The following is a 25330-nucleotide window of genomic DNA, read 5'->3' as shown; positions in this document are numbered from 1 at the left end:
GTCACTATCCCATCCTCATAGACAATAAAGAATCTGGAGGCCTCCTTGACAGCTGCCTGAAAACCACCACCACCCCCCGTTTCTTTAGAGCTGCTATAGCCTGTAGAAGAGCCTGAGCCTGGCCACACACAGTGTCACATGTACACAGCAGAACATCACAGACAGACTAGATGAACACCATACTTACTATAAGCCAACTCATCCCCAGCTCTCTTCCGGGACTGATCACCTCTAGGGGTAAGGAAAGAGGAGGCAGTCAGCAGAACTGAATCAACATAGTGCATCAACCAACAGTGCAGATATACTAAAAATCTTTCAGCTCTAAGCCCACAGCCTGTTTTGAAATGAACATTAAGCATAAACTGAGTCATTTGTAATCTGAGGAAGTCCTAGCTAATGGGTGGTTTTTTAAATATGCAAAGTTATATAAATGATCATCTGTAAGGGTAAGTTTACAACAATGAGTTCTAGAAATAGGTTCATACTAAGTATGCTCTATAGACAACCCCAGATTTTGTTATCACTACTCCAGGTGACCTGCATATACAACTCAAATACAAAATGAGGAAAAAGTTTAAAAATCTAAATCAAGAACTAATAAAAAATTAAGGGGGGGTTGGAAGAACATGATGCTTTATGTATATTAGCCAACTCATCCTCAAATACTGGTTCTACTCCAGAGTTAATTATTTTTATTAGGTCCTAGCCTCCCCTCCTCCTACCCCCAAACAACACTGTTTGTATTTTTGTCTCTCCAGATTCTCATTATCTGGTGTACAATGCTTAAAAATCTACAAGTTATAATAACCAATTTTCTGCTGCTCTGTCTTACACAAACTTATATTGCCTTTCCTGAAACACTTCTTTTCCCCCATGGCCCTGAGGTTTGAACTCACTTTTATCTGCTTTTACCATTTGAAACATGCCTCCAGCTAGTTTTTTTTTTTTGCCAGTCCTGGGGCTTGAACTCAGGGCCTGGGCACTGTCCCTCAGCTTCTTTTGCTCAAGACAAGCACTCTGCCACTTGAACAACTTTGCCACTTCTGCCTTTTCTTTGTATGTGGTACTGAGTAATCAAACCCAGGGCTTCATGCATGCTAGGCAAGCATTCCCACATTCCCACATTGCAGTTGGGGTCTCAGCAACTTTTCTGCTTAGTCTGGCTTTAAATTAAGATACTTCATGTTCTCAGCCTCCTGAGTGTGTATGAGCTATGAGCATCCAGCAGAAAACCTTTTCTTTAGCTTCTTCTAATTTTCCTCCACCTATTTAGTGTTCCTTCTGTTTTCTCTCAAGGTTCTGCCTAATACTGTCTTTGGCCCTCTTTCTTCTCCACATTCATTCTTTCTTTAGGCTAAGACAATAATCATAGCAGACTAGTGGCTTTATCTTCTCTGCATGCCTATGGCCTCTAGGTACAGAACTCAGCTCTGAATTCTATATCTTCAGATACATGTAGGTCCAACTAACTCATCACCAATATATACAACTGCAAATTTACCATGGCCAGAATATATCCACATTAAAACATCCTAGACCTTCTGTAATTTCTCTATAACTTCACTTTGAATCATCTCCCAATCAATCTCCAGTCACCCATTCCCAACCAATTCCACCGCTACAATCCCAATCCAAGCCACTACCATCTGACCCAACACAACTGTACAGCTTCATTATTAGTCTAGACAAGAGTCACAGTGGGCTTATGTAAAACACGTAAGATTAGTTCACACCTCTGATGAATGCCCTTCCCAATTTTCCACCACAATTAAGAAATCAATTTCCAGTTCACCTGGCTCCTGCCTCACTTTCCACTGCTTTCTCCTCCTGTCACAACACTTCAACCACCATGGCATTGTCAGCCATGTCAGCCATCTGTATTAGATAATGTTGCCTGCGCCCTCTCCTTAGGCAGCCCGCTGCTGTGCCTCACTCGCCCACCCTGCTCCACAGCTCTCCTTGAGGGCATTTTTACCATGTCAACTGAAATCCTCGGCTTCACTCTGCTTAATTGTCTTCACAGTACTAATTTTCATTTGAAATCATAGGTATTTACACAGTTACTATTTGTTTCCAACATTAGAGCATAAGTTTCATGAGGGCAGAAACTCTGCCTGGAGATAATTTGTCAATAATTCATAATCTCACAGACGGATTATTAACAAGCTTGCTAGCACAAATGTTTTGACACTCCAATTTTCCAAACCACTAAACCTAATATTCTGGTTACTAAGCTAATGCTTATTCTGAAAAAGTGGAAGAATGGAAGAATCTTCCAGAAATCCAACCCTTCCCCCTCCTCCCCTTTCTTCTTCTGACTGGGTTGCAGAGCACCACAGACATTGCCAGACTGGCAGAGAGACAGCACTTCATGATCACTGTGAGGCTGTTTCTCCAGGTGGAGGAGCATTTAGAGAAAACCTAAACAGCACCTCCTATGGACTTGCCTCTGGCAGCCTTTTGAATTCCAAACAGATGTGGCTTTCTTGCCTTTTCAGCTTCACCATCTATACCAAGTATTCATTCCCATTTCTGAACAGTTAAATAAAAACTGAGCATCCACAGGGTAGAAAGATCCATGCCAAAGGTGTCATTTAATAATCCCACAGGTCTGGAAATCTACGACCTGTCCACAAAACCAGATGCCTTCTACTACCAAGTCTAAATACAGGATTACAAATAAGACCCTTCCATAAGGTTCTGTTTTGTTCAGAAATCCAGGCAACCATTTTTCAGGAAGAACATTTTGTTTGTTTTCACAAGCTATTTGGAACACCTTTAGTACGGTGGACCACAAGTGAATCTGAGTAAGGATGCTCCAGCTGAGGACCTGTATTTTCTAAGTTCCCAAATAAATCTACCTTCTATAATGTGATTTTTGACAATACACACCAAACTGCCACCCTTCTTAGATCAATTCAATTACTCAGAAGAGAAAAAAGAAAATGAGTCTTTGAACTTACACATTAGTGCTAGGTTTGAGAAAAGTCTTCTCCCTATTTTTTTTCTTCTTATTTCCACCTAAAGATTACACAAAAACTCCAGCTCAGATGAAAACCTGCTCCTAACTGTAAAGGAGGATATCATGTGTTGTCAAATTATCTCAAAACATTTCAAAGACTTCCTCGGTGCCATCCACATGAAAGCTGTGTGCTGCCAGTTTGGAAAGTCTAATTGCATAAGCGGAACAAGGTCTTAAATGAAAGTCATTTGCAGCACTGAACAGGAATCTTGTGCTTGGTTAGGCAAAAATCAACAATAATCCAGTAATAAGTTGAATTATTATTGGATAACCTATCCTATAGTCTCAAAACCTTTTCTTCTTCTTTTTAATTTGAAGGCACCACTGTTCCCCAAACAAGCCCATCTAGACAAACGTCACAGCACAGAACACATTGAATGTGACAGGGTAGAGGGTGGATATCCATGCACACAAGCAGAGGCAGGCAATCCACCAGCTACTGAGCATCACAAGATAGTCCTTCCTGACCAGTGTAAGTGAGCTCCCAAGTGGACACCATCAAACCAGGACTACAAAAGGAAACTACTTTTGGTTGTGGCCAGGTTGTACTACTGATGAGTTTGCTGGGCTTGATATTCACAGATCTGAACTGACTTTTCCCCACTTCTTGTCTCCCTCCCTCCCCATACTGGAAGCTTTCAGTTTAAAAAGAAAAAAAAAATGTAAATTACTAAATGCCAATCCATGGACCACCAAAGAACAGGAATCACAAAAAGTTACCCGCTTTTTTTCTAGACTATGCTGAAAAGACAACTTTGGTAAATAATCCATCAAAACTGGTTCTTGTAGATTTTGTTGTTTCAGAACTTTGAAACAAATGTCATTTTCAGCCCTAGCCAGGTAAGTAAACACTCAATCTATTATGTGTGGACACATTAATCACTAAGCCAACTCAAGCATCTTCTTTTCCATCATTTTCTTTAACACCAGGGGAAAACAGAAAACAAGTTAAAGTGCTAAGAGTAAAGATTACAAACATCATACTATTTTGTGATGATATAGGTGGGAGTTTCCTCATAGGAAACGCAAAAATTTTGTACTAATTTATTCTATCTGAAAAGACATACTTTGAAAGATTCTCTGAGGTATGGTCATAATAAGGAATGGCAAACATTTTCAAAAACTGAGAGCAAAAAGTTACTTTTTCTGCACATATATAAATATGCTCTACATCTTAAAAACTAAGCCACTAGAATTGAAGAGAAACAATTAGAAAAAAATTAAAATATGAAAATTTTAAAAGCTTCTTTGCTGGCTCAATCATGAAAGTGCATTATAACTGAGAATAAAATTTCCATTCAATGTTTTTCCAAATGTTCAGGGATAATATGGCAGAATCAAAGCTAGAAGGACCTTGAAGACTGCCCTACCTAACTGCTCACCAGTGAGAAATCCCTTCTTCAAAGCCCAAGACTCAGCTGAATGTCTGCAGATATAGTAGCTCTTGGACAGTAATTTCCCCCTTTTGGCCATGTCAAATCAGCCAAAGGAAACATACATATTTTGTCACCAAAGGAGAAAAACAACTTGCCTTGTAAAACCGTTTTGTATAAGTTCTCTTTGAAGTTTCTGATCTTGAGCAGCATACTCAGAAAGTTCGGATTCCATTGCCGGAGGGAGAATGTTTGGAATAAATTTAGAAAACAGAGATGGAGCCATCTGAACCCACTCTGCAAAGGAAGGAAAAGATTCATTTAAGGAACTCATAGAAGTAAAGGACATTTCTTTTGTATAAAGGAGGACATTTTCTTTTGTATAAAGAATGAAAAATATGATAGAAAAATTTAAAACAGAAGAATATTAATTAAATGCTACTTCAGTAAAGAACACATAGGAAGTTAAATTTCCTAGAAAGAAAAAAAAATCACAGAATGAAGTTAAAAATAATTTTTTTTTGGCCAGTCCTGGGGCTTGAACTCAGGGGCTGAGCACTGTCCTCAGGCTAGAGCTCTACCATTTGAGCCATGGCACCACTTCTAACTTTTTTCTGTGTATATGGTACCAAGGAATCAAATCTGGGTCTTCATGCATGCTAGGCAAACACTCTACTGCTAGCCCTAACTTCCAACCAAGAAAGTAAGACCTTTTTTTGGGGGTAGAGGGGGAATGGGGACAAAAACATGAGGAGTATCAATGTACAAGAAGTAATGCACCTACTACCTGACTAATGTAACTATAACCCCTCTATAATCATCCCTACAATGAAATAATAATAATAAACAAAAAACCAACAAAGAAAAAGGGGGCTTTGTAGAAATACCAGCCCTATTACAAAACAGTCTATTGCTGGGCCTGTAATTCAGGAGGCCAAGATCTGGAAGATCACAGTTTGAAGCCAAGGGGGCAGAAAAGTCCTTGAGATGGCATCTCCAAAACACCAGCAAAAGGTCGGAAAGTAGCTCAAATGTCAGAGTGGCAAGTGAGCAAGTTAGAGGCCCTGATTTCAAATCCCAGTGCCAGAAAAACAAAACAAACAACAAAAAGCAAACAACAATATATACAGACTCAAAAGTAGTATACTACTACAGAGATAATGGGCAATACAATGAGGAGCAAGCGAGGGACTGAGTATTTAGTAAGTGGCCTGGTAATATCTAGTTACTACTTTAAGAGGTGGCTCATGCCTATAATCCAAACTACATACAAGGTAGAAATCAGGAGGATCACAGTGTATTTAGAAGCCAGTCCTGGCAAAAAACAAAAAACAAACAGAAAAAAACCCTCTAATCACTAATAAAAAGCTAGGCACAGTGGCATTTGTCTATCATCCCAGCTATAAAGACAGTGTAAATAGTAAGATCAGGGTCTAGGCCAGCCAGGAAAAAAGCAAAACTCCATTAGGGCAATAATAAAAGCAAAAAGGGCTGAAAATAGGACTCAAGTGGTACAGCACCTGCTTGACACGCTCAAGGCCTTGCTCAAACCCAGGAATAATCTTTTCTGGCCCACATTAAACTAGAAAAACAAAATTAAGTAGAAAACTAAATATACAGAGAGTTAACAAGTTATTACGAAAAAGATTTAACAAAAAGAATACTGCATAGAAAATACAAAGGTAAAGGAAATCACAAGAAAATATTTGCACCAGACATTACAAAAATGACTAGTAGAATATTTATGCAAATAATTAAGGACTGACTCATTAGGTTGAAAAAATTAAGTAGCATTCTTAAAAGTTAAATAAGCTAAATAATTTCTCCACTTAGTGAACATAAAGTAGGGTTCACAATGAAACCAGTATTCTCCTCAGTTGTTGGGTCCTCAATTAACATTGCTATCCCTTTTTAGCTGTTTTTATCCAGATCTTTCAAAATTTCCCTTCTGTAAAACATTTTGGCTGTTGATTTAAAAAACCATAAGACTAAATGCCAATGCTCTTCAAGCAGGAGTTTCAGAATCTGCAATCTGAGTAAATAATGTAAAGCTGACAAAATCACATCTACCAGTGGGTCACTGGTAAGTAGAAAAAACAATGTACAACAGGAAAAGAGCTAAGTTAAAGATAAGACAAACACTGCAAATGAGACTAGGGCCACTCTTCACCATGTGCCCAGGCTCATACTAAACAAACACTGTCAATAGTGTCCCTCTTGTCAGCTACCAGCTCTAAAAGGCCTTCAGAAAAAGTCACTCCAGTGCTCTGGAGAACCACTAACCAGTCAGAGGTGTCAGTCAACTCCTTCCATAACTTTACAGAACTTCAGGTACACACTAACATAAAAATGAAGAAATAATGTCTGTGTTTAATAAAAAGAAAGTAATGGTAAGACGTCTGTGAAACAATGACAATGACAGGTCCTCAGATTTTCTAAGGCTTGGGCTTAGGGCCAGTAATGTACAGTTGAAAACTTTCCTAGGTCACTTACATGCAGTCTCACCTAAGGAGCCCTGCAAAGGAAAAACCCCTGATGTTTAAACTTCAGCTTTTAAAACAGTTTAGCCTTAATCAGTCAGGTGAGCAGAACTGCTTTAATAAACCAGGAAAACAATGGGTACCTCCAAGATCTGTAAATGTCAAAATACGTTTAGAAATATCTCTGCAAATGCCTAGGGCAGGAAAAAAGGTTAGTCTCTGGTAAAACTGCCTTTTAAAAGAACAAGTCTCAAAGACAGAATTTTCCTCACAAATAGTATAACCATATTACAAGAGCTCAATCTGGATAAAGTAATATTTAGGTAACATGTATCTATAATTTTTTTCAACCCACACTAATTAGCTTTATTCTATAATTTTGTTACTTCTGATAAGGACCAGCACTCATAGAGCTGCCAATTCAGAAGAAAGACTTTTATCACATTACAATCTTCCAGTAGCAAAGAAACACTCATAGTCTAGAACCCCCTCACAATTTCCTAAGTTATTTTTGTAGACTGTCTGAGACAAAAAAAAAAAATGGTTTACTGGAAATAATAAAATGTTTTTACACTTTATGCCAATAAATATTTAATACAATAATTCCCTGTTAAAATGTATAATCAGAGCTCAAGGCCTGATTCCACTGAAGGTACAATAAACTTGAATATTGGAAAGAACTATTTTAAAATAGCTGGAGAAGCCGGGCATGGTGGCTCATGCCGGTAATATTAGCTATTCAGGAGGCTGAGACCTGAGGATCGAAGTTCAAAGCCAGCCTAGGCCCTAAAGTCTGTGAGACTCATCTCCAGCTAACCACCAAAAAACTGGAAGTTGTGCTATGGCTCAATGGGTAGGGCAGTAGCCTTGAAAGAAATTATGTCAAAAATAAGTCTACCAGAGAATTCACCTAGTTTCTGTTTTTTCACCTAAATTCTATTTTTAATTAACCAAAAAGCCATCAATTAAAATGAAAATAAAATAACCATTAAATTTAAATAGCAACACATTATTTATATAATTATGTTATCAAGCTAATAAATCATGTTATATTTCATTTAATCTTGAGACAACTACAGACTCTTTAAATAAATGGAATGTTTTAAAGATTGCAGAACAATCATCCTGAGAACTTCTGCAATCTCTCCCCAAGGGCTTTTTTCCACACTGGCTAGACAACTTTATGGCAAGCTGGAGGCTCTGGTTCAGGAACTGGGAGATCTACTGGGTATTTTAGGATTTTTCTCTTTTTTTGGAGGGTAGGGGTATAATTGGGTTTAAACTCAGGGTATGGCACTTACTAGACAGATAAACTAGGGTATGGCACTTACTAAACACATACTCTACCACTTAAGCCATACCTACAGCACATTCTGCTTTAGTCATTTCTCAGGTAACAATTCTGCTTTAGTCATTTCTCAGGTAATATTTGGTGTTGTTACCCAAGCTACTCTCGACCCCAATCTTCCTGTTTCTCCCATGTAGCTGACATGACAGGTATGTACCACCAAGGTATACATGGTGGTACATTTCATACAATAAATATGTATGCCACAGTGCCTCCCCACCTTACCCGGTGCCTCAAATCTGGCTTATCTTTCTTTGACATAGTAAATCTAAACACCATTAGGCTATACACACATTAAAAAACAAACAACAACAACAACAACAACAACAATAAAACAGTGCCTACAGGATAAGGCTATAGTAAACAAATAAGTCCAACCCCAGCAGAAATGGCAGATGTTTACCTGGTCTGAGAGTATACAGGCCTTTCACAATATTTGCCATAGTTGAAGGTGTGACCTGAAATGGTGTTGACTGGGCTTCTAATAGTAAAGCTGGAATAAGAAGAGAAAATTGGTTTAAAAAAAAGTAACACCTGCTAAACGATGTCAAAATTTCTCTATTATTATTCCTAAACTAAAGTGTACAAAAGTACAAGGAACAGTTCAAGAGGATAAATCACAAATTTAAACACTAAGGTTGAAAACAAACCCTAAGTCTGCAGGGATACTAATGGACCAGATTGGGCCATGCAGTTCGCAGAGGAGTGAAGCTTTCAAAGTGCAAGTATTGTGGCACTTAGTAAGCTTAGTGCTCCTATTACATGTGGAGAATAAAAAGATATGCAATAAATTCTCACCACCATTTCTTCTCCCCTCAAAACACCAGATTTGAGGCTCTTCCCATTTTATAGATTAAGTACATCTTATCTTCATTGTGTGGGATCAGAAGTATACTGAATTTCAGGATTTACACAGATTTTTACTAATCCTAATGTGAAAATCTGAAATGCCCCCAAATTCATCATGCTTAGCCACAGTCACAGTCGAAGCATTGTAGATTCTGGATTACTGGACTAGGGATGCTTAACCTGCAGTAACTTTTTTTTTTTTTTGAGTGTGCCAGTCTCAAGGGGCTTGAATTCAAGAGCTGGATACTATTCCTTGAGAATTTTTGCTCAAGGTTAGTACTCTTTACCACTTAAGTCACAGCTCCACTTCCAACTTTTGGCTAACTAAAGATAAGATTTTCTTGCCCAGGCTAGCTCTGAACCTTAATCCCCTGATCTCAGTTTCCTGGGAAGCTAGGATTTCTGGCATGAGCCATTGGCACTCAACCACCTAATAATTTCCCTAACTGTGAGTAGGGACAGAATCCCACTTTCTTAGACACTACAGTTGCATCTACTTTTTCTTTCTAATGGCAAAGGTCAGAGCTAATGGCACACTTTCTCCATTTTGGTAATAACCTAACCCTGACTCTGAACATAAGAACGAAAGAAACTTACCTAACTTATCTACAGCTGCATAACATTTTCTTAAATATGATTTAACAAATAGGAGTAATTCCTCTAGATAACATTACTAACAAAAATCCTATCGGTTAGAAGATAGCATAAATGCTACTGAATAAAACAGTTCATTTTTAACTTATCTCTCAAAACAATTTACTAACAAAAAAAATGTTCTGGGGGTTGGGGGAGGGAAATGGGGACAAAAACCATGAGAAGGGGTATCAATGTGTAAGAAGTAATGCATCTACTACCTGGGGAATGTAACTGTAACCCCTCTATACATTACCCCAACAATTAAAAAAATTTTTACTAACAACCAAAATTTTAAATGGCATAATTTTACTCTCGGCCATGTCTGTAATGGACCAACTGATTTTCCTCTATCCACGTCTTACTAAAAATGGAAACATCATGTTACTTGGCCAAGGCACCATGTGAATTACACTGAAATTGATATAATGAGGCCAGCGGAAGTGCACTGCTGAAGTTCATCCTTCTCTTTAGTAGCAGCATTACAATTTCAACATTTTTAAAGATGACAAATGTTAAACATATTCAGAAAAATCATATTCCTCTAAAATGTAATGTTTAAAAACTGAAATTCTAAATGTTAAGTTTTAAGTTTGTGAGTACTTACGGAACTCTTTAATGTCAACATGCATCACAAATCTAAACTTTCACTTTTTACTAATCCATCCTCCTACTTTACCATCGTTGATTTCAATGACTTCCAACCTCCAAGTTCAACACCATACTCATGTGGGTGGATATCTGTCTGTCTGTCTGTCTATCTATCTATCTATCTATCGCCAAAAGTCAGCTGATAGCTAGGAGAGATTACAAAAATAAAACCTGAATGATATCTTAATGGATATCATTAATTTGGGATGAATTAACTGAAAAAGTAACAAGAATAAAAGACTGAAATTGAGAAACTGCACTTTATCACTATAATCTTTTCTTTCCTCAACTTCAGAGATATTTGTAATTTAAATTATGTTCTAATTAATCTTCCTTTTTAAGGAAAAAAAAAGAAATTGGTGAAGAAAGGAAATTTTTTTTTTTTTTGCCAGTCCTGGGCTTGAGCTCAGGGTCTGAGCACTGTCCTTGGACTTTCTCAAGGCTAGAGCTCTACCCCTTGAGCCTCAGCACCACTTCTAGCTTTTTTCTATGTATGTGGTACCAAGGAATCGAACCCGGGTCTTCATGCATGCTAGGCAAGCACTTTAACCACTAGGCCAAACTCCCGGCCCCCAAGAAAGGAAATTTTTACTGAGTGTGTTAACAAGTGCTAGTTACTTTACACAGCTCATAAACTTTACTTACTAAAGGATTTAATGTCTCAAAGGCTTTGTCATCCTCTGCACTTTTTTATTTTTAACAGATGAGGAAACTGAGCATAAAAACAGAAAAAAAAAGACCATCCCAGAACAACCACAGGGAGAGCTGGCAGCAGACGGGGTCCAAAACACATGCTCCACTTTGAGTTCTTTACATGGCCAGATTTCCCACAGACACATTGCTTTTTCTTTTTTTTTCTATGTATGTGGTACCGAAGAACCGAACTTAGATCTTTGCACATGCAAGGCAAGCACTCTACCACTAGACCAAACTCCCAGACCGACACCTGCTTTTGTAATTACTGGCACTAGTAAGGTACAGATTTGTTGTTGTTGCTGTACAGTCCTGGGGCTTGAACTCAGGCCCTGGACATTGGTCCTGAGCTTTGTTTGCTCAAGGTTTGTATTCTACCATTTTCAGGCTTTTCTCTTCATGTGGTATATAAGAATCAAACCCAGGGCTAGGCACTCTATCACTAAGCCACATTCCCAGCTCCCAGTTTTCTTCTTAAAATTGTATGTTAAAAAAATTTCTTTACCCACAGGCATTAATAAATCATAGTGGAAGACTGAGGAACTCCTGGTACTGATCTCTCTCTATATTCTGAGGTTATAATGTTTAAGTCTTAAGTGTCTTACTGGATCAGGAGCTCTTCTTCTCATCCAAGTACTCAGAGCTTCAAGCTTTTATTCAATGTAGTAGAGTGCTTGCCTAACACAAATGAAGCCCTGGGTTCAATTCCTCGGTACTACATAAACAGAAAAAGCCAGGAGTGATAGAATACTAACCTTGAGCAAACAAAGCTCAGGACCAGTGTCAGGCCCTGAGTTCAAGCCCCAGGACTGGACAACAACAACAACAACAACAAAGCTATACCTTACTAGTGCCAGTACTTACAAAAGCAATGTGTCTGTGGGAGATTTGGCCATGTGGAGAACTCAAAGGGGAGCATGTGTTTTGGACCCCGTCTGCTGCCAGCTCTCCCTGTGGCTGTTCTGGGGTGGTCTTTTTTTTCTGTTTTTATGCTCAATTTCCTCATCTGTTAAAAATAAAAAAAGATGTAGAGAATGACAAAGCCTTTGAGACATTAAATTCTATAGTAAGTAGAGTTTATGAGATGTGTAAAGTAACTAGCAGCTGTTAACATACTCAGTTAAAAAAAAAAAGTCATGCACTTCTGAAGAGGAAAAAAAAAGTACTTACTTAAAACTCCGCAAACTGGGGCCAGGAGTTTGGCCTAGTGGTAGAGTGCTTGCCTAGCATGCACAAAGACCCAGGTTCAATTCCTCCATACCAAGTTCAGAAAAAAAAGCCAGAGCTGGATGCAATGGCTCATGACTGTAAATCCAAGCTACTTAGAAGGCTGAGATCTGAGGATCAAGGTTCAAAGCCAGCCCAGGCTCATCTTTCCAATTAATCTCTAGAAAATGGGAAGTGGGGCTTGACCCAAGGGTAGGGTGGTAGCCTTGAGCTGAAGAGCTCAGGGACAATGCCCAGTCCTAGGGCTAGGGCAGTAGCCTTGAGCTGAAGAGTCCAGGGACAGCACTCAGGCCAAGTTCAAGCCCCATGACCCACAAAAAAGAAAAAGAAAAACACCAGTAGTGGTGTTGTGGCTTAGGTGGTACAGTGCTAGCCTTGAAGAAAGCCCAAGGGCAGTGCTCAGACCCTGAGTTTAAGCCCAAGACTGTTGGGGTCCTTCATCCCCAGTCCCTCTTGAGGAGGGATGGGAGAAACACACCCCAACCAGTCCAAGCCGCGAGAGGAGAGGGCCCACCTGTCCTCCCGCACTCAGCCTTGCTTCTCGGGAGCACGAACAGAGACATCACGCAGCTTCATCAAGGCAGGAATCTCTCTCTCTAAAACTCCCCTCCTTATATGGGGTGCAGGAGCCTATCAGCACAACAGGTGGGCAGGATAAAGAGGTCCACTTGTTTACCCCTACCTACAGGTCTCAGCAGAAAGTTATTAGAATGGCGTTACTCGGCCCCCAACACAGGACTGGCAAAAAAAAAAAAAAAAAAAGGAGAGCCAAGCCCCAGGGTTGGCCAAAAAACGAAAAGAAAAAAAAAAATCTGCAAACTCGGGCTGGGAGTTTGGCCTAGCGGTTAAAGTGCTTGCCTAGCATGCATGAAGACCCGGGTTTGATTCCTTGGTACCACATATAGAAAAAAGCCGGAAGTGGTGCTGAGGCTCAAGTGGTAGAGCTCTAGCCTTGAGAAAGTCCAAGGACAGTGCTCAGGCCCTGAGCTCAAGCCCAGGACTGGCAAAAAAAAAAATCTGCAAACTGAACATAAATCTTTTGACTTCCAACTTCAGCATACATTTTCTCTGCAAGTTTCTACCATTACTACACATTTATTGTCACATTTGCTCAGAATCATCAACACATAGATACTTCAGTTAATTAGATCTTAGCAGTTCTACTCTTTTCAGCTTAATAGAAAGTAAAAGTTAGCTTCTAAGGAAAACTCTATTATCAAAAACATAAGCCACATTATTTTCAAAGCATGCATGTATGAAAATGATCATACCATCAAGCTGACAGAAAACCAGTGAGAAGTCAACCTTTGTTTATGGAGCAAGTTCTGCTCATTTATGAATAATAGGGAACACTGAGTATTATCTTTTTTTTTTAAGCATATAAGGTATTCTTTTGGCCTTAATGTGGTAACTTAAAAGCCATGACACTGTCCATCAAGAGACATGTACACATTCTCTCCCAAGGTGTCTGAACTCTCACCACTGCTTCAGCCAAGAGAATGACATGGAGAGTTTCTTTGCTCAGGGGTTGCTGTTTCCTCTACCTTAAGACATTTACTGGCAGAAAAAGACAAAAGAAACAAAAGAAATACCAAAAAGCAATACTCATCAGCCTTGTGACTGAGTCACACTGAAAACCCCATTTGAGCCACATCAGCCTGCACTGAGAAGAACAGATAAACTGTCTCACCAGGCCCTTTTCTAAATTGCAGAGCGAAGTAAAAGACTGCTGCTGTTTTATGCTAGTAATTTTTTTCTGGATGATCTGATACACAGCAATAATAAATAGAACACAAGTATTTCCAAATGTATCTGATGTCCAAAGAAGAAAATTACCAATCAAATTGGATTTTAGAAAAATCATAGAAACTGCATATAGTTTGATGCAGTAAGGAGATACAAAAATATGTAACTACAGAAAAACATCAACCTATAAATACTGTGTTTCTCTGCTTTCAATTAATATTCATCTCTGCCTAGTTCCTTGGCAGGAACTACCTATTCTATAGGGTTATGAGAATTAAGTTCCTATTTGCAAAAGATCTGTGTGTATGTCTGCGTGTATGCATGTGTGTAGTATGTGGGGAGGGGTGTATGCTGAAGAATCTTTATGACAATCCTCTGCACAAAACTGTTAAACAGGGCTGGAGGTATGGCATAGTGGTACAGTGCTCACCTAACATGCATGAAGCCCCGGATTCGTTTCCCTGGTACCACATACACAGGAAAAGCCAGAAGTGGTGCTGTGGCTCAAGTGGTAGAGTACTAGCCTTCAGGAGAAAACCCAAAGACAGTTCCCAGGCCCTGAGTTTAAGCCCCAGGACTAGCAAAAAAAAAAAAAAAACCCACAACTGCAATCCAGATGCCCTACTGCAGATGAATGGATACAGAAAATGTGGTATATATATGGAATTCTACATAGCCAACAAACAAGATAAAATAATGGCATTTGCAGGGAAGTGGATGAATCTAGAGCGAATCATGTTGAGTGAGACAAGTCAAGACCAAAGGAACAAAAGGCACATGGTATCCTTAATATGTGGCTATTAGATCCAAACAGTGCAAGAATGAGGACTCAATATTTGCATACTCAATGCTATGGACATGGTATTGGAAATACAAACATAACTACATAGACATATGACTCTATAGACATGTTTTACTCCATAAATTATATAAGTTATATATCTACAATATACAAACCCTTAGCCTAATTTTGATTATGTTCTAAAAACTAAATGCCAGTGATTATATATAGAGATTCCCTTCTTGAACACTTGTTTGTTAAACATGTCATTTGAAATATGATGTAAAAATCAATGTTGTTAAATTCTTTAATAAAAAGATGATTTATAAAGAAAAAAAACATTTAGAACCCTTTGTTCTGGAGCCCAAAGCAATAGGACCAGTGGTAACTTTTTTGCATCCATTATACTTCCTAATACCAGATAAATTAGTTTTACCAAATTTATAGATTCTTAAACTTACTTAGAAAAAAAAAGGTTTATTTAGCTTTAAGTGTCATTTCTTTGGGAAACTGGGTTACATAATATACAGAAGAGGTATCAGTTAATGTTTTCCTTCCTCAGAAAGGAGTATGATAATCTTTTTTGAGTATCCTCTTCCCAAATATCCAATAAAGCTGACTTTGAAATCATACCAGGTATAAACAGGTATAGACATTTTACCAGAGTGTAACATTTCTATATAGAATTTCACAATGAAAACAATGTGCTGCATTTTACAATAAAAGGTAAAGACAATGTCAACTCCAGAAGAAATATTTAGATGGCAAAAGTCAATAGCTGGAATATCTCATGAGATAATGTTCAAAAATGTTTGTAAACATCTATGTAGTCTTATTTTTTTCTTTTTTTAATGTATGTCACATACCAGGATTCTGGTCCTCTATTCTAGATACTGAAATCTTGGGAACATAATAAATTATGAATCATCTCCAGCTCCACTTCTGTCTGAAAACCCAGACTTTTTAAAATAAAGTGATCCAAAGCTTAACAATTCCTTGTTTTAATTTCAAATGAAAAAGTTTGTGGTCAAAATTGGTACAATCCTCTTGTATTTAGAATATAGTAGAACAGAATTCATTGGGACAGAAACAAATAATGACTAACAGTAAAACAAGAAAACATACATTGCAAATCCAAATATATGCCCATTGTTAAAACATGTCTTGCTAGAAGCTGCATAAAATAGGAATTCTTAAAGGTTGCAGAGAGCCTGAGTGATAGGGCCCTAAAGTCCACTTAGAGAGGCTCTTCTTCCAGGTAAGACAAGATGTAAAGAGCAGGCAACCAGGGAACCAGAGGAAAAGCTGAGTTTTCCCTTTGATATCCTTACTTAACACCTACATGAACACATTAAACAGTTAACAAATCTTAGGTCAGAGAAAAGAAAGATTCACAGCCACAAGAAGCTAAGAAGCTTATTAACACAGAAAATTATACCATAGTGAAGGGTTTCTGAATTAACAAGTACAAAACTAGATTAAATTCTGTGCTGCCACTTCAGATATAACATGCATTTCTTCCAGAGCCACTGAAAATAAATGAGCAGAGAACCCCCTAAGAATATTTTCCCTGAATTGTGTGTGTGTGGTGGGGAGGGGGAAAAGGGGCGCAGAAGTCAACAAGTATCAGGCCAGGTTCAAAATACTGTCCTAGCAAAGTGGTACCCAGCTCACTGAATGATCTTCAAACCATTTTTCAACTTCCTAAGTAGTTATTGCTATAGAATAAGGAATGCTTTTCAAAGACTTCTTGCTAACTGGCTCAAAAGATATCAACTTTGGAGTTTATACCACAATGCTCTCAGACAAGGGAGTGGAACAAGAGAAAAAAGGGCGATCACCCCCAGTGGTCTTGCACTCAGTAATAAACTCAATTACTCACGCATTAGGCTGTAAATGTGCTTTTCTGCAACGTGTTCAGTAAACAGCTTTATAAGGTCATCTTTTAAGTCTCTGTTAAGCTTGGTTTCAATGTAAAACTTATTCTGAAAAAGAAAAACACAGCGTTAGACATCATTAATAAGGACACTAATTTTAAAAACATGCATCATCAAACTAAAGTCCCACTACTATATTGTTTTTCTGTATGATGCTGCAAGAATTTTAAATATATATATATGAGGGACACCTCCGAAAGAACACTATAAGAAGCCAGGCGTGGTGGCTCACACCTACTACTCAGGAGGCTGAGATCTGAGGATCACAGTTCAAAGCCAGCCAGGGCACTAAAGTCCATGAAACTCTATCTCCAATTAACTACCAGAAAACCAGAAGTGATGATGTGGTCAAGGGGTAGGGCAATAGCCTTGAGCTAAAGCGCTCAGGGACAGCGCCCAGGCCAAGGGGTAGGGCAGTAGCCTTGAGCTGAGGAGCTCAAAGACAGCACCCAGGCCTAGACTTCAAGTCCCACAACCCACCAAAAAAAAAAACAAAACACTATAAGATACTAAATATTAACCTGAAATGAATTCAGAGACAGTATGGCACCAGTAGTTGATATACCTTTTTTTTTTTTTGCCAGTCCTTGGGACTGAAGTCAGGGCCTGAGCACTGTCCTTGGGCTTTCCTCAAGGATAGCACTCTGCCACTTGAGCCACAGCACCACTTCTGGCTTTTCTATGTATGTGGTACCAAGGAATGAAACCCAGGTTTTCGTGCATGCTAGGCAAGCTCTCTACCACCAGGCCAAACTCCCAGCCCCTTTATATACCTTTTAAACATACCAGCACATAAAGACAACACCAAGACACACTTGTGGGAATGGTTCCATTTCCTTACTATCTGGGACAAGTACCAGCTGAGGCTATGTACTGGTCCCCATTCAACACACACTCCCATCTATACTCAGTTGGCTCTTTCAGCTTATGGCATTCCAGAGACCATCTCTGCTCTAAGGTAGACATCCAATGCAACAAGGGGGGGGCGGGGGTAGCCTAGTGGTAGAGTGGTTGCCTAACATGTACAAAAGACCCAGGGTTGATTTCTTGGTACTACATACATAGAAAAGCCAGTGGTACTGTGGCTCAAGTGGCAGAGTGCCAGCCTAGAAGAAAAAGCCCAAGCACAGTGATCAAGCCCAGAGTTCAAGAACCAGGACTGGCAAAAAAAAAAAAAAGAACAAGGGATTCAAACTACCATGGAGATGACCCCCTTCTGCAGTTCTGTTATAGGACCTAAGACTTTTCCTATTTATTTAGGTCACTTTGAATCTCTCCTGCCGTATTTAATTTTTACAATTAGCAGTATATATTTTGACTCTATAGAAAAGAGACATGCTTAACCACTCATTTGAAAGGTGCAAACAGCTCGAACTCACCATATATATGAAAAGAGGCACAATGCTCTGCAGTGCTCCCATATACTGTCCAAGAGCTATATTAAATCTTTCAATATAGAGATCTGGAGGGCTGGCCTATAAGACAAAATGTAAATACAATCATTTAGAGAAACCAAGCAGACATCCTTCCAGCACAAACTGAAATGCAAACAGATTTAGAAGCAGCACAAAATTCATGTGAAAGCTTAAAGAAGAGACTTATACTCTGAAGATTTCTTTCTTTCATAGTCTGCACTGTAAAACTAAGGTGTGGTTTAGCCATCTTTAAAAACTGCACACCCCAAATATGTTAATTAGAAAGTTGTTCTCTTAATGAGTAAAGATGTACATTGAAAATAAAGGTAAGGGCTGGGAATGTGGCTTACTGTACAGTGCTTGCATAGCATGCATGAAGCCCTGGGTTTGATTCCTCAGTACTACATAAATAGAAAAGGCCAGAAGTGGTGCTGTGGATCAAGTGGTAGAGCGGTAGCCTCAAGCAAAAGAAACTCAAAGTCAGTGTTTAGGCCCAGGACTGTCGGAAGGAAGGAAGAAAGGAAGGAAGGAAGGAGGGAGGGAGGGAGGGAGGGAGGGAGGGAGGGAAGGAAGGAAGGAAGGAAGGAAGGAAGGAAGGAAGGAAGGAAGGAAGGAAGGAAGGAAGGAAGGAAGGAAAGAGTTAAGAGCCAGGTGCTAAGAAGGCTGAGAACTGAGGGTTATATTTTAAGGCCAACTGGAGCAGCAAAGTCCACAAATCCTTTATCTCCAATTAATCACCAAGATGAAAGTAGAGCTGTAGCTCAAGTGGTAGAGTACTAGCTTTGAGTTAAAAATAAATAAAAGAAAAGGTCTCAAAAGGGTACCCAGACCCTAATTTAAGCCCCAGGACTGGCCAAAAAAAAAAAAAAAAAAAAAAAAAAGGATGGTAATAGTAAGTATGATTAAAAAAAATCATTGACGAGAAAGTGGTGCTGTGGATCAAGGGGTAGGATAGGTAGCCTTGAGCTGAAGAACTCAGAGAAAGCACCCAGCCACAGAGTTCAAGTCCTACAACCTCCACCCCCAAAAAAATCATTAATGTGTGCAGGCACTTTCTAAAGAATCAGACTATACTGGGAGAATTCAAGGAAGTGGTACAGGTCAAACATACTATTAGAATGGCTAATGGTTTTTTTACAATCATCTTAGGTTAGCAGCATTTAGAGTTCTAGGTGAGACTGGTTGTAAATAGCTTTATGGCTAACCACAAACAATATTAGCTAGAAACAGGGATACAAACAATCCACAAATATTTGCAGCTCTAGCATTTAGAATAATACATACCTCCTATATAAATCAACTATAAAAGACCAAAATACCTATTCATAGAACTCTCAAGAAAACAACTTCAATTTTATTGTGTGCTACTGATTCAATGTGCTTGTCCTTCCAAAACTGAAGCCCCAGTCTCCAGTGTGGCTATATTTGGAAAAAGTATTAGTTCCAAGAGGTCATAAGGGTAAGACTCTGTTTTTGTAAGGACGCTCTCCTTGTAAAAAGAGACTCCGAAGAGCTTATTTACTGGACAAATCTTCACCCCCAGATGGGTGTGGTTCAGGGAATAAAGGCTATGTGAAGGGCTGCAGTGAACAGCTTATAGCAGCACCTACAATACACTGGTATTTTTATTATTCTTGTAGCCAACCCAGGTGTTTCCACAAAAGCACACCTGTGTTATTTCATTTTAATCTTAACTTAATTTTAATGTTGAAGAAACCTAAGTGGGACAGTAATTTGCCTAAGGTTAAAGAATTAGCAAATGGCAAATGATATTGTTCAACTAAAAATTCATTCCTTGGTCAGGATGTAGTGAGATGTGCATGATATAAGACACAAAACAATGTATCCATGTGAAAGACTCAGGATCTTGCCACCATTATCTTAAACACAATACCTTGTACTGAAACAAGACATTAAGAAATGCCACACTACATCCTAACTTTGCATTATTTGGACTCTAGAAAATAGATCCTGCTTAACATTTTAAGACTAATTAGACTTAATGTTGCAAAATTAAGCCATTCTCAGGCTACTTTAGAAATGTCTGAATATTCTATCTCTATTTTACTATTTCAGTTCTACTTAGAAGCTTACAATATGTTTGGGGAATGGTCTTCCTGTCTCAATTTTATCTTCTATTAATGAGTAACTACAGGTCTAGTACATGCTAAATGCACCATTTCCATTTTTCTTCCTTGGTCAATCTGAGTCCTATGGTATTAAAATCCCCCTGGTTTTGGAATCCTGAACCCCTCTTTTTTAAGATTTCATTTATTATTATCCTTAAGTATTTGTAGAAAGGAGTTGCCATTTGACAATTTATGAATATGACACAACTTCATCAATGTCACTACTTTCAATGTGCTCAATTATCCCCTCACCTCCTCTTAATTTTGATGGCTTCACATTGAATTTGAATGCATTCTCCCACTCTTCTCTTCACTTCCTTATTCTGGACCCTACTCTACCCCTTCCAAGTATCCACATCCTTTTTTTTTTTTTTTTGGCAGTCCTGGGGCTTGAACTCAAGGGCTGAGCACTATCCTTGTGTTTTCTCAAGGCTAGAGCTCTACCATTTGAGCCACAGTACCAGTTCTGTTTTTTTCTATGTATGATGATACTGAGGAATCAACCCCAGGACCTTCATGCATGCTAGGTAAATACTCTACCACTAAGTCAAACTTCCGGTCCTCCACTTCCTTTTTTGTGTCTTTGAAGTTGAAACTTCTTAATTCTGTTAAAACTCAAGTTCTCTAGTTTCACAACGTGCTCTTCAAAAGCAACTTAGCCCGCCACCAGCATGGACCAGTATACTAACAGATTGCAAACAGCATCCATGTGCAGATTCAGGCCTGCCACTATTCTTTCTGCCTAACCCTCAGATTATTGTAACTTATATCACCTCCTAAAAACTAGTTGAAGCCTTTGGTCCTTCAAGGAAGCAACTCAATACTCTGAATGGCTTCTACTAGTGACTGCAAACCCTTAGGACAAGAGCTGTCTCCTTTTGCTCACCTCCAATCTAACCAGAGCTCTACAACACAGGAGACAAAGGGATAAATATATTCTGTAAGGATGAAGTTTTATTGAAACCTAAATGTTCAAGCTAAATCTAAGCTAGTCTTTTAATGTAAATTTCTATTAATAAAGCTATATGCAATTGGAAATTCAGTTAGCACTGTGAATTTCAATTTCTATACTAAATTAGAAAAAAAAATGCCCATCTGTGCTACTTCAGGATGTGCTGAGGATCAAAGAAAATAATGTAGAAGTGCTATGACAAATGTCAAATGCTTTTCATGTGTATGCAACTAGTGAGAGTAAGACTTCCTTCTCAATTATTTACATTTCACTTAATATTTAGAAAATTCCATCAACATTTTAAAAATCATTCTCTGTTAACTCAAAAACATAGAGAAAATAGTTTCACATCACAGGTAAACTTTTAACTACGATTAATGAACAGAATCACATGCAATATCGTCTTCTAAACTGCTTCAAAGAACTCTGGAAATGATAAGGCAGCATTCAAAGAAGTTTTACAGGTATTATGCATAAAGAAAACCTTAAAAGCTATTACATTAAAATAATTTTCTCTTTTCATAAAAGAACATTTTATCGCAGTTAAAAAATATGAACACCGATCAAAAGGTACATTTAACAGCAAAGAGATAAATAAAATTGAATTCCTTCATTATTCCTTTCAACAATACCCAAACCCTCTAAGATTGTAAGTATTAAAGAATATTTTTTGTTCTGAATCAAATGTCAGAACACTTAACTTTCTTACTTTCATGCAGCACTTACTCAAAACCTTTTAAGTGACAAGACTATAAGTTATAATAGCCTTCTAAATAAACACAATCTTCTCTAGGAACCCAGTAACAAATGCCATTTTGAAAAATCTAATCGAATTGTTCTTCCTGATGAACTCACATTCAGTATATTTTGGGCTCCATTGGGAACATGTTATCTAGCTGATTTTACTTCATCCTATTTGGCTTCAACATTAAATGATTTTTTTTTTCTGGCCAGAAGCCAGAAAAACAATAGCCATTACTGGAAATTCATTTTTGGTAATGCTAGGATGGAACCCCAGACCTCACCCAAGTTATTTGAGCTACGTATGTCGGTTACATCAATGACAATTGCCCCTGGCTCTGCAGGACTTCACTCTAACTGCACCATTCTTGCAGCTTTCATAATATACCGGTCTTTAAAATGCTCCCTATCTGTTTCACTCATTATTTATGTGTATGTGATGAATAAATGTATTTTGTATTTTAAAATCCAAATGAGTTCATATGTGTTTAGAGTTCTGCTTTTACCCCTTTGAAGCAACTAGCACTTAGTTCACTCATATCTTTCCAGAAAAGAATTACATACATAAAGTATTTAGAGCTGTTTTTGCACAAAAGCCTACATTATAAGATCACAATACTCTTCATGTTCCCTAACATGTATTTTGGATTGGTTGTATTCTAATGATTCTCCAACATTTTTTTCTCTGGAACATTTTTTACTCTTAAAAGTTAGTATTCCGGGCCGGGAGTTTGGCCTAGTGGTTAAAGTGCTTGCCTAGCATGCATGAAGACCCAGGTTCGATTCCTTGGTACCACATACATAGAAAGCCGGAAGTGGTACTGAGGCTCAAGGGGTAGAGCTCTAGCCTTGAGAAAGTCCAAGGTCATTGCTCAGGCCCTGAGCTGAAGCCCAGAACCGGCAAAAAAAAAAAAAAAAAAAAAAAGTTAATATTCCAAGTTGGGCGTGGTGGCTCATGCCTGTAATCCTAGCTACGCAGGAGGCTGAGATCTGAGGATCATAGTTCAAAGCCAGCCCGGGCACTAAAAAGTCCGTGAGACTCTTATCTCCAATTAATCACCAGAAAACTGGAAATGGTACTATGGCTCAAGGAACAGCAGGATAGGGTGGTAGCCTTGAGTTGAAGAGCCTAGGGACAACACTGCTCAGAGGCCCAGAGGTCAAGTCCCACGACCAGAAAAAAAAATTTCAAAAACCTTGTAAGCATGCACTACCACACATTGCCTGCCACACACACACACACACACACACACACACACACACACACACACACATACACACACTTGAGACTGAAGAAAGGAGCACTTGAATTCAATAGTAGCCTGAGAAATAGCAAGAGATTATCTCTAAAAGAAAGGATAAAAAATGAAAAACCTTAACATTTTTATGAAAACACACATGCCCACACAACTACATTTTCCCACATAAAATGAAAACTTATAAGAGTGGCATTATTTTGACATTCTGCAAGTCTCCTTAGAGCCTGGCTTAATAGAAGACAGCTGGATTCTCATATCTACTTCAGTACTCCAGCAAACATGACATGTTTTGAAGTAAATGGAAAAAAAAATTAGCCTCACACAGATATGTAGATGGTAAAGGAAGTGTATTTAATAGCCTTGTCAGGCAATTAATAGATACTTTCCCCTGAAACTTGACAAGTAGTAGTTTCTTAAAGGTTAGTTGCAAAGTAAATTCTGAATTCTGAAACTATCAGTGTATTTTATTCCCAATTATATTACAACCCTTTGGTTATCTTCCACTTTAAAGCACACATTTCTAACATCTTATACAAATTCACTAAGTCACATCTTCACTATACACTAAAAGAAAACACATTTTTAGTAAAAAACCACCTCTCTAGTCAGAGGGTCTTGGTTAAGAAATGGGAAGGTATTAAGGTCACAGTGGTAGCTTTATTTCCCAGAGTTCTAACACTGGCAAACAAACACTGTCAGTTCTTTACCCTAAATCAACTTACTTTACTTATTTTTGAGAAAATGTTGGTCAAATACCTAACTGATTAACTAGAATCAACCACGTACTTCTTTATTTACTGCTAGGGTTTGAACTTAAAAGCCTTGAGCTTGCTTGTATAGCACTTTACTATTTGTATAACATCTCCAGGCTGGCTTTTGCTGCTTAGATGGAATCTCTCCAACTTTTCTGTCTGGGCTGCATTCAAGCCATGACCCTCCCCAGATCTAAACCTTCTGAGGAGCTAGGGTTATAAGTGAGTTGCTAGTACCAGACACTCACTCAAGTAAGAACGGTGCTTTGTAGGGGATTGAGAGCTGGCTTTCTCAAAATACATATACACAGTGCTTGTTCTCACAACCATAACTGTACTTAGAGGTACAACTTAAAATTTCTTCACAAAAAAACAAGTCACAGCTCAAAGTCACAGTTCAACAAAATTAACTTTCACTGCTCCATCTAGGACACTCTCTCAAGTGGAACTAGCTCTTTCGTTCTTTAATCACACATGTGAAAATTGAGATTTATACTTAGACCTTGCAGCTTCATCCACTGATGCTTTTGTACCCCAAAGTCAATGTCAACATAGTGGAAGGGGTCAAAAGAGGTCCTGATAGGAACAGAAAGCGTTTTGATTAAGCAGATCCCCTGAAAAGGCTTCAAGGATCCCAGGACAACATTTAACTATATCTACTCTTACAAATAGTATCTATTTAATCAAATCACATATTGATAGCACAATTTTTATTACCATGGATAATATAACAATGAATAATTTCATACAAATGTTAATATGTAAAATTAATTTTCAAGAGCATTTTTAAATTTAAAATTGGAGGCATGGGCTCAGTTGGTAGAGTACAAGCCAATGAATGAAAGCATTAGATACTGAGTTCAAGACCCAGTCTCATTCCTTAAGAAAAAAATGCTAGATGATAATCTCATAACCTCATTATATAAAACTCTTTGATGTCTATTTTTACATAAGGCAATGACCTCTAAAAGTAAATACCTCTGTATGAGAAAAATCTTAAGATGTGTGAGAAACATCTTAACGTAAGAAAGTCAGAAGGTAAATGTTAAAGCTTATCTCTAATAGAATTGAATAGTTAAGTCCTCTATTTAAATGTATATTAAGTTGAGAAGAGGATTTGTTTAAACAATGTTACTAGTCAATCGATTTAATATGACCTAGGTCATTAACACCTGTTGTTCAGTCTGGGGACCACTAGTCATGTGTTTTCCGTAAACACCTGAAATATATTTAATGACACTGGGGGGACAACTTTTTCTAAATACTATTTTAATATTGACTACATATTGTGAATACAAAATTCTAAAAATTCATATTTATAGTCCTCCTAATATAGCTAACC

At 38.2% G+C, this 25330-nt stretch overlaps 1 protein-coding gene across 1 annotated transcript in view; it reads right to left on the bottom strand.

Annotated features, from left to right (window-relative positions):
- Cacul1 (CDK2 associated cullin domain 1) overlaps nucleotides 1-25330 on the bottom strand; it is a 65241-nt gene that overhangs the window by 2124 nt on the left and 37787 nt on the right. The window contains exons 4-8 of the mRNA XM_090345770.1: nucleotides 18120-18215; nucleotides 16686-16788; nucleotides 8627-8716; nucleotides 4554-4692; nucleotides 188-231 (exon numbers count right to left, since the gene is read on the bottom strand). Of these exons, the coding sequence (XP_090201896.1) occupies nucleotides 188-231; nucleotides 4554-4692; nucleotides 8627-8716; nucleotides 16686-16788; nucleotides 18120-18215 (472 nt within the window). The remainder of the gene's footprint in view (nucleotides 1-187; nucleotides 232-4553; nucleotides 4693-8626; nucleotides 8717-16685; nucleotides 16789-18119; nucleotides 18216-25330) is intronic.

Source organism: Megascapheus bottae, chromosome 15, assembly GCF_031878675.1.
Source record: "Megascapheus bottae isolate mThoBot1 chromosome 15, mThoBot2.hap1, whole genome shotgun sequence".
NCBI lineage: Eukaryota > Metazoa > Chordata > Mammalia > Rodentia > Geomyidae > Megascapheus > Megascapheus bottae.
Note: the sequence above shows the minus strand (reverse complement) of the source record. Positions and strands in the feature narration are given on the sequence as shown.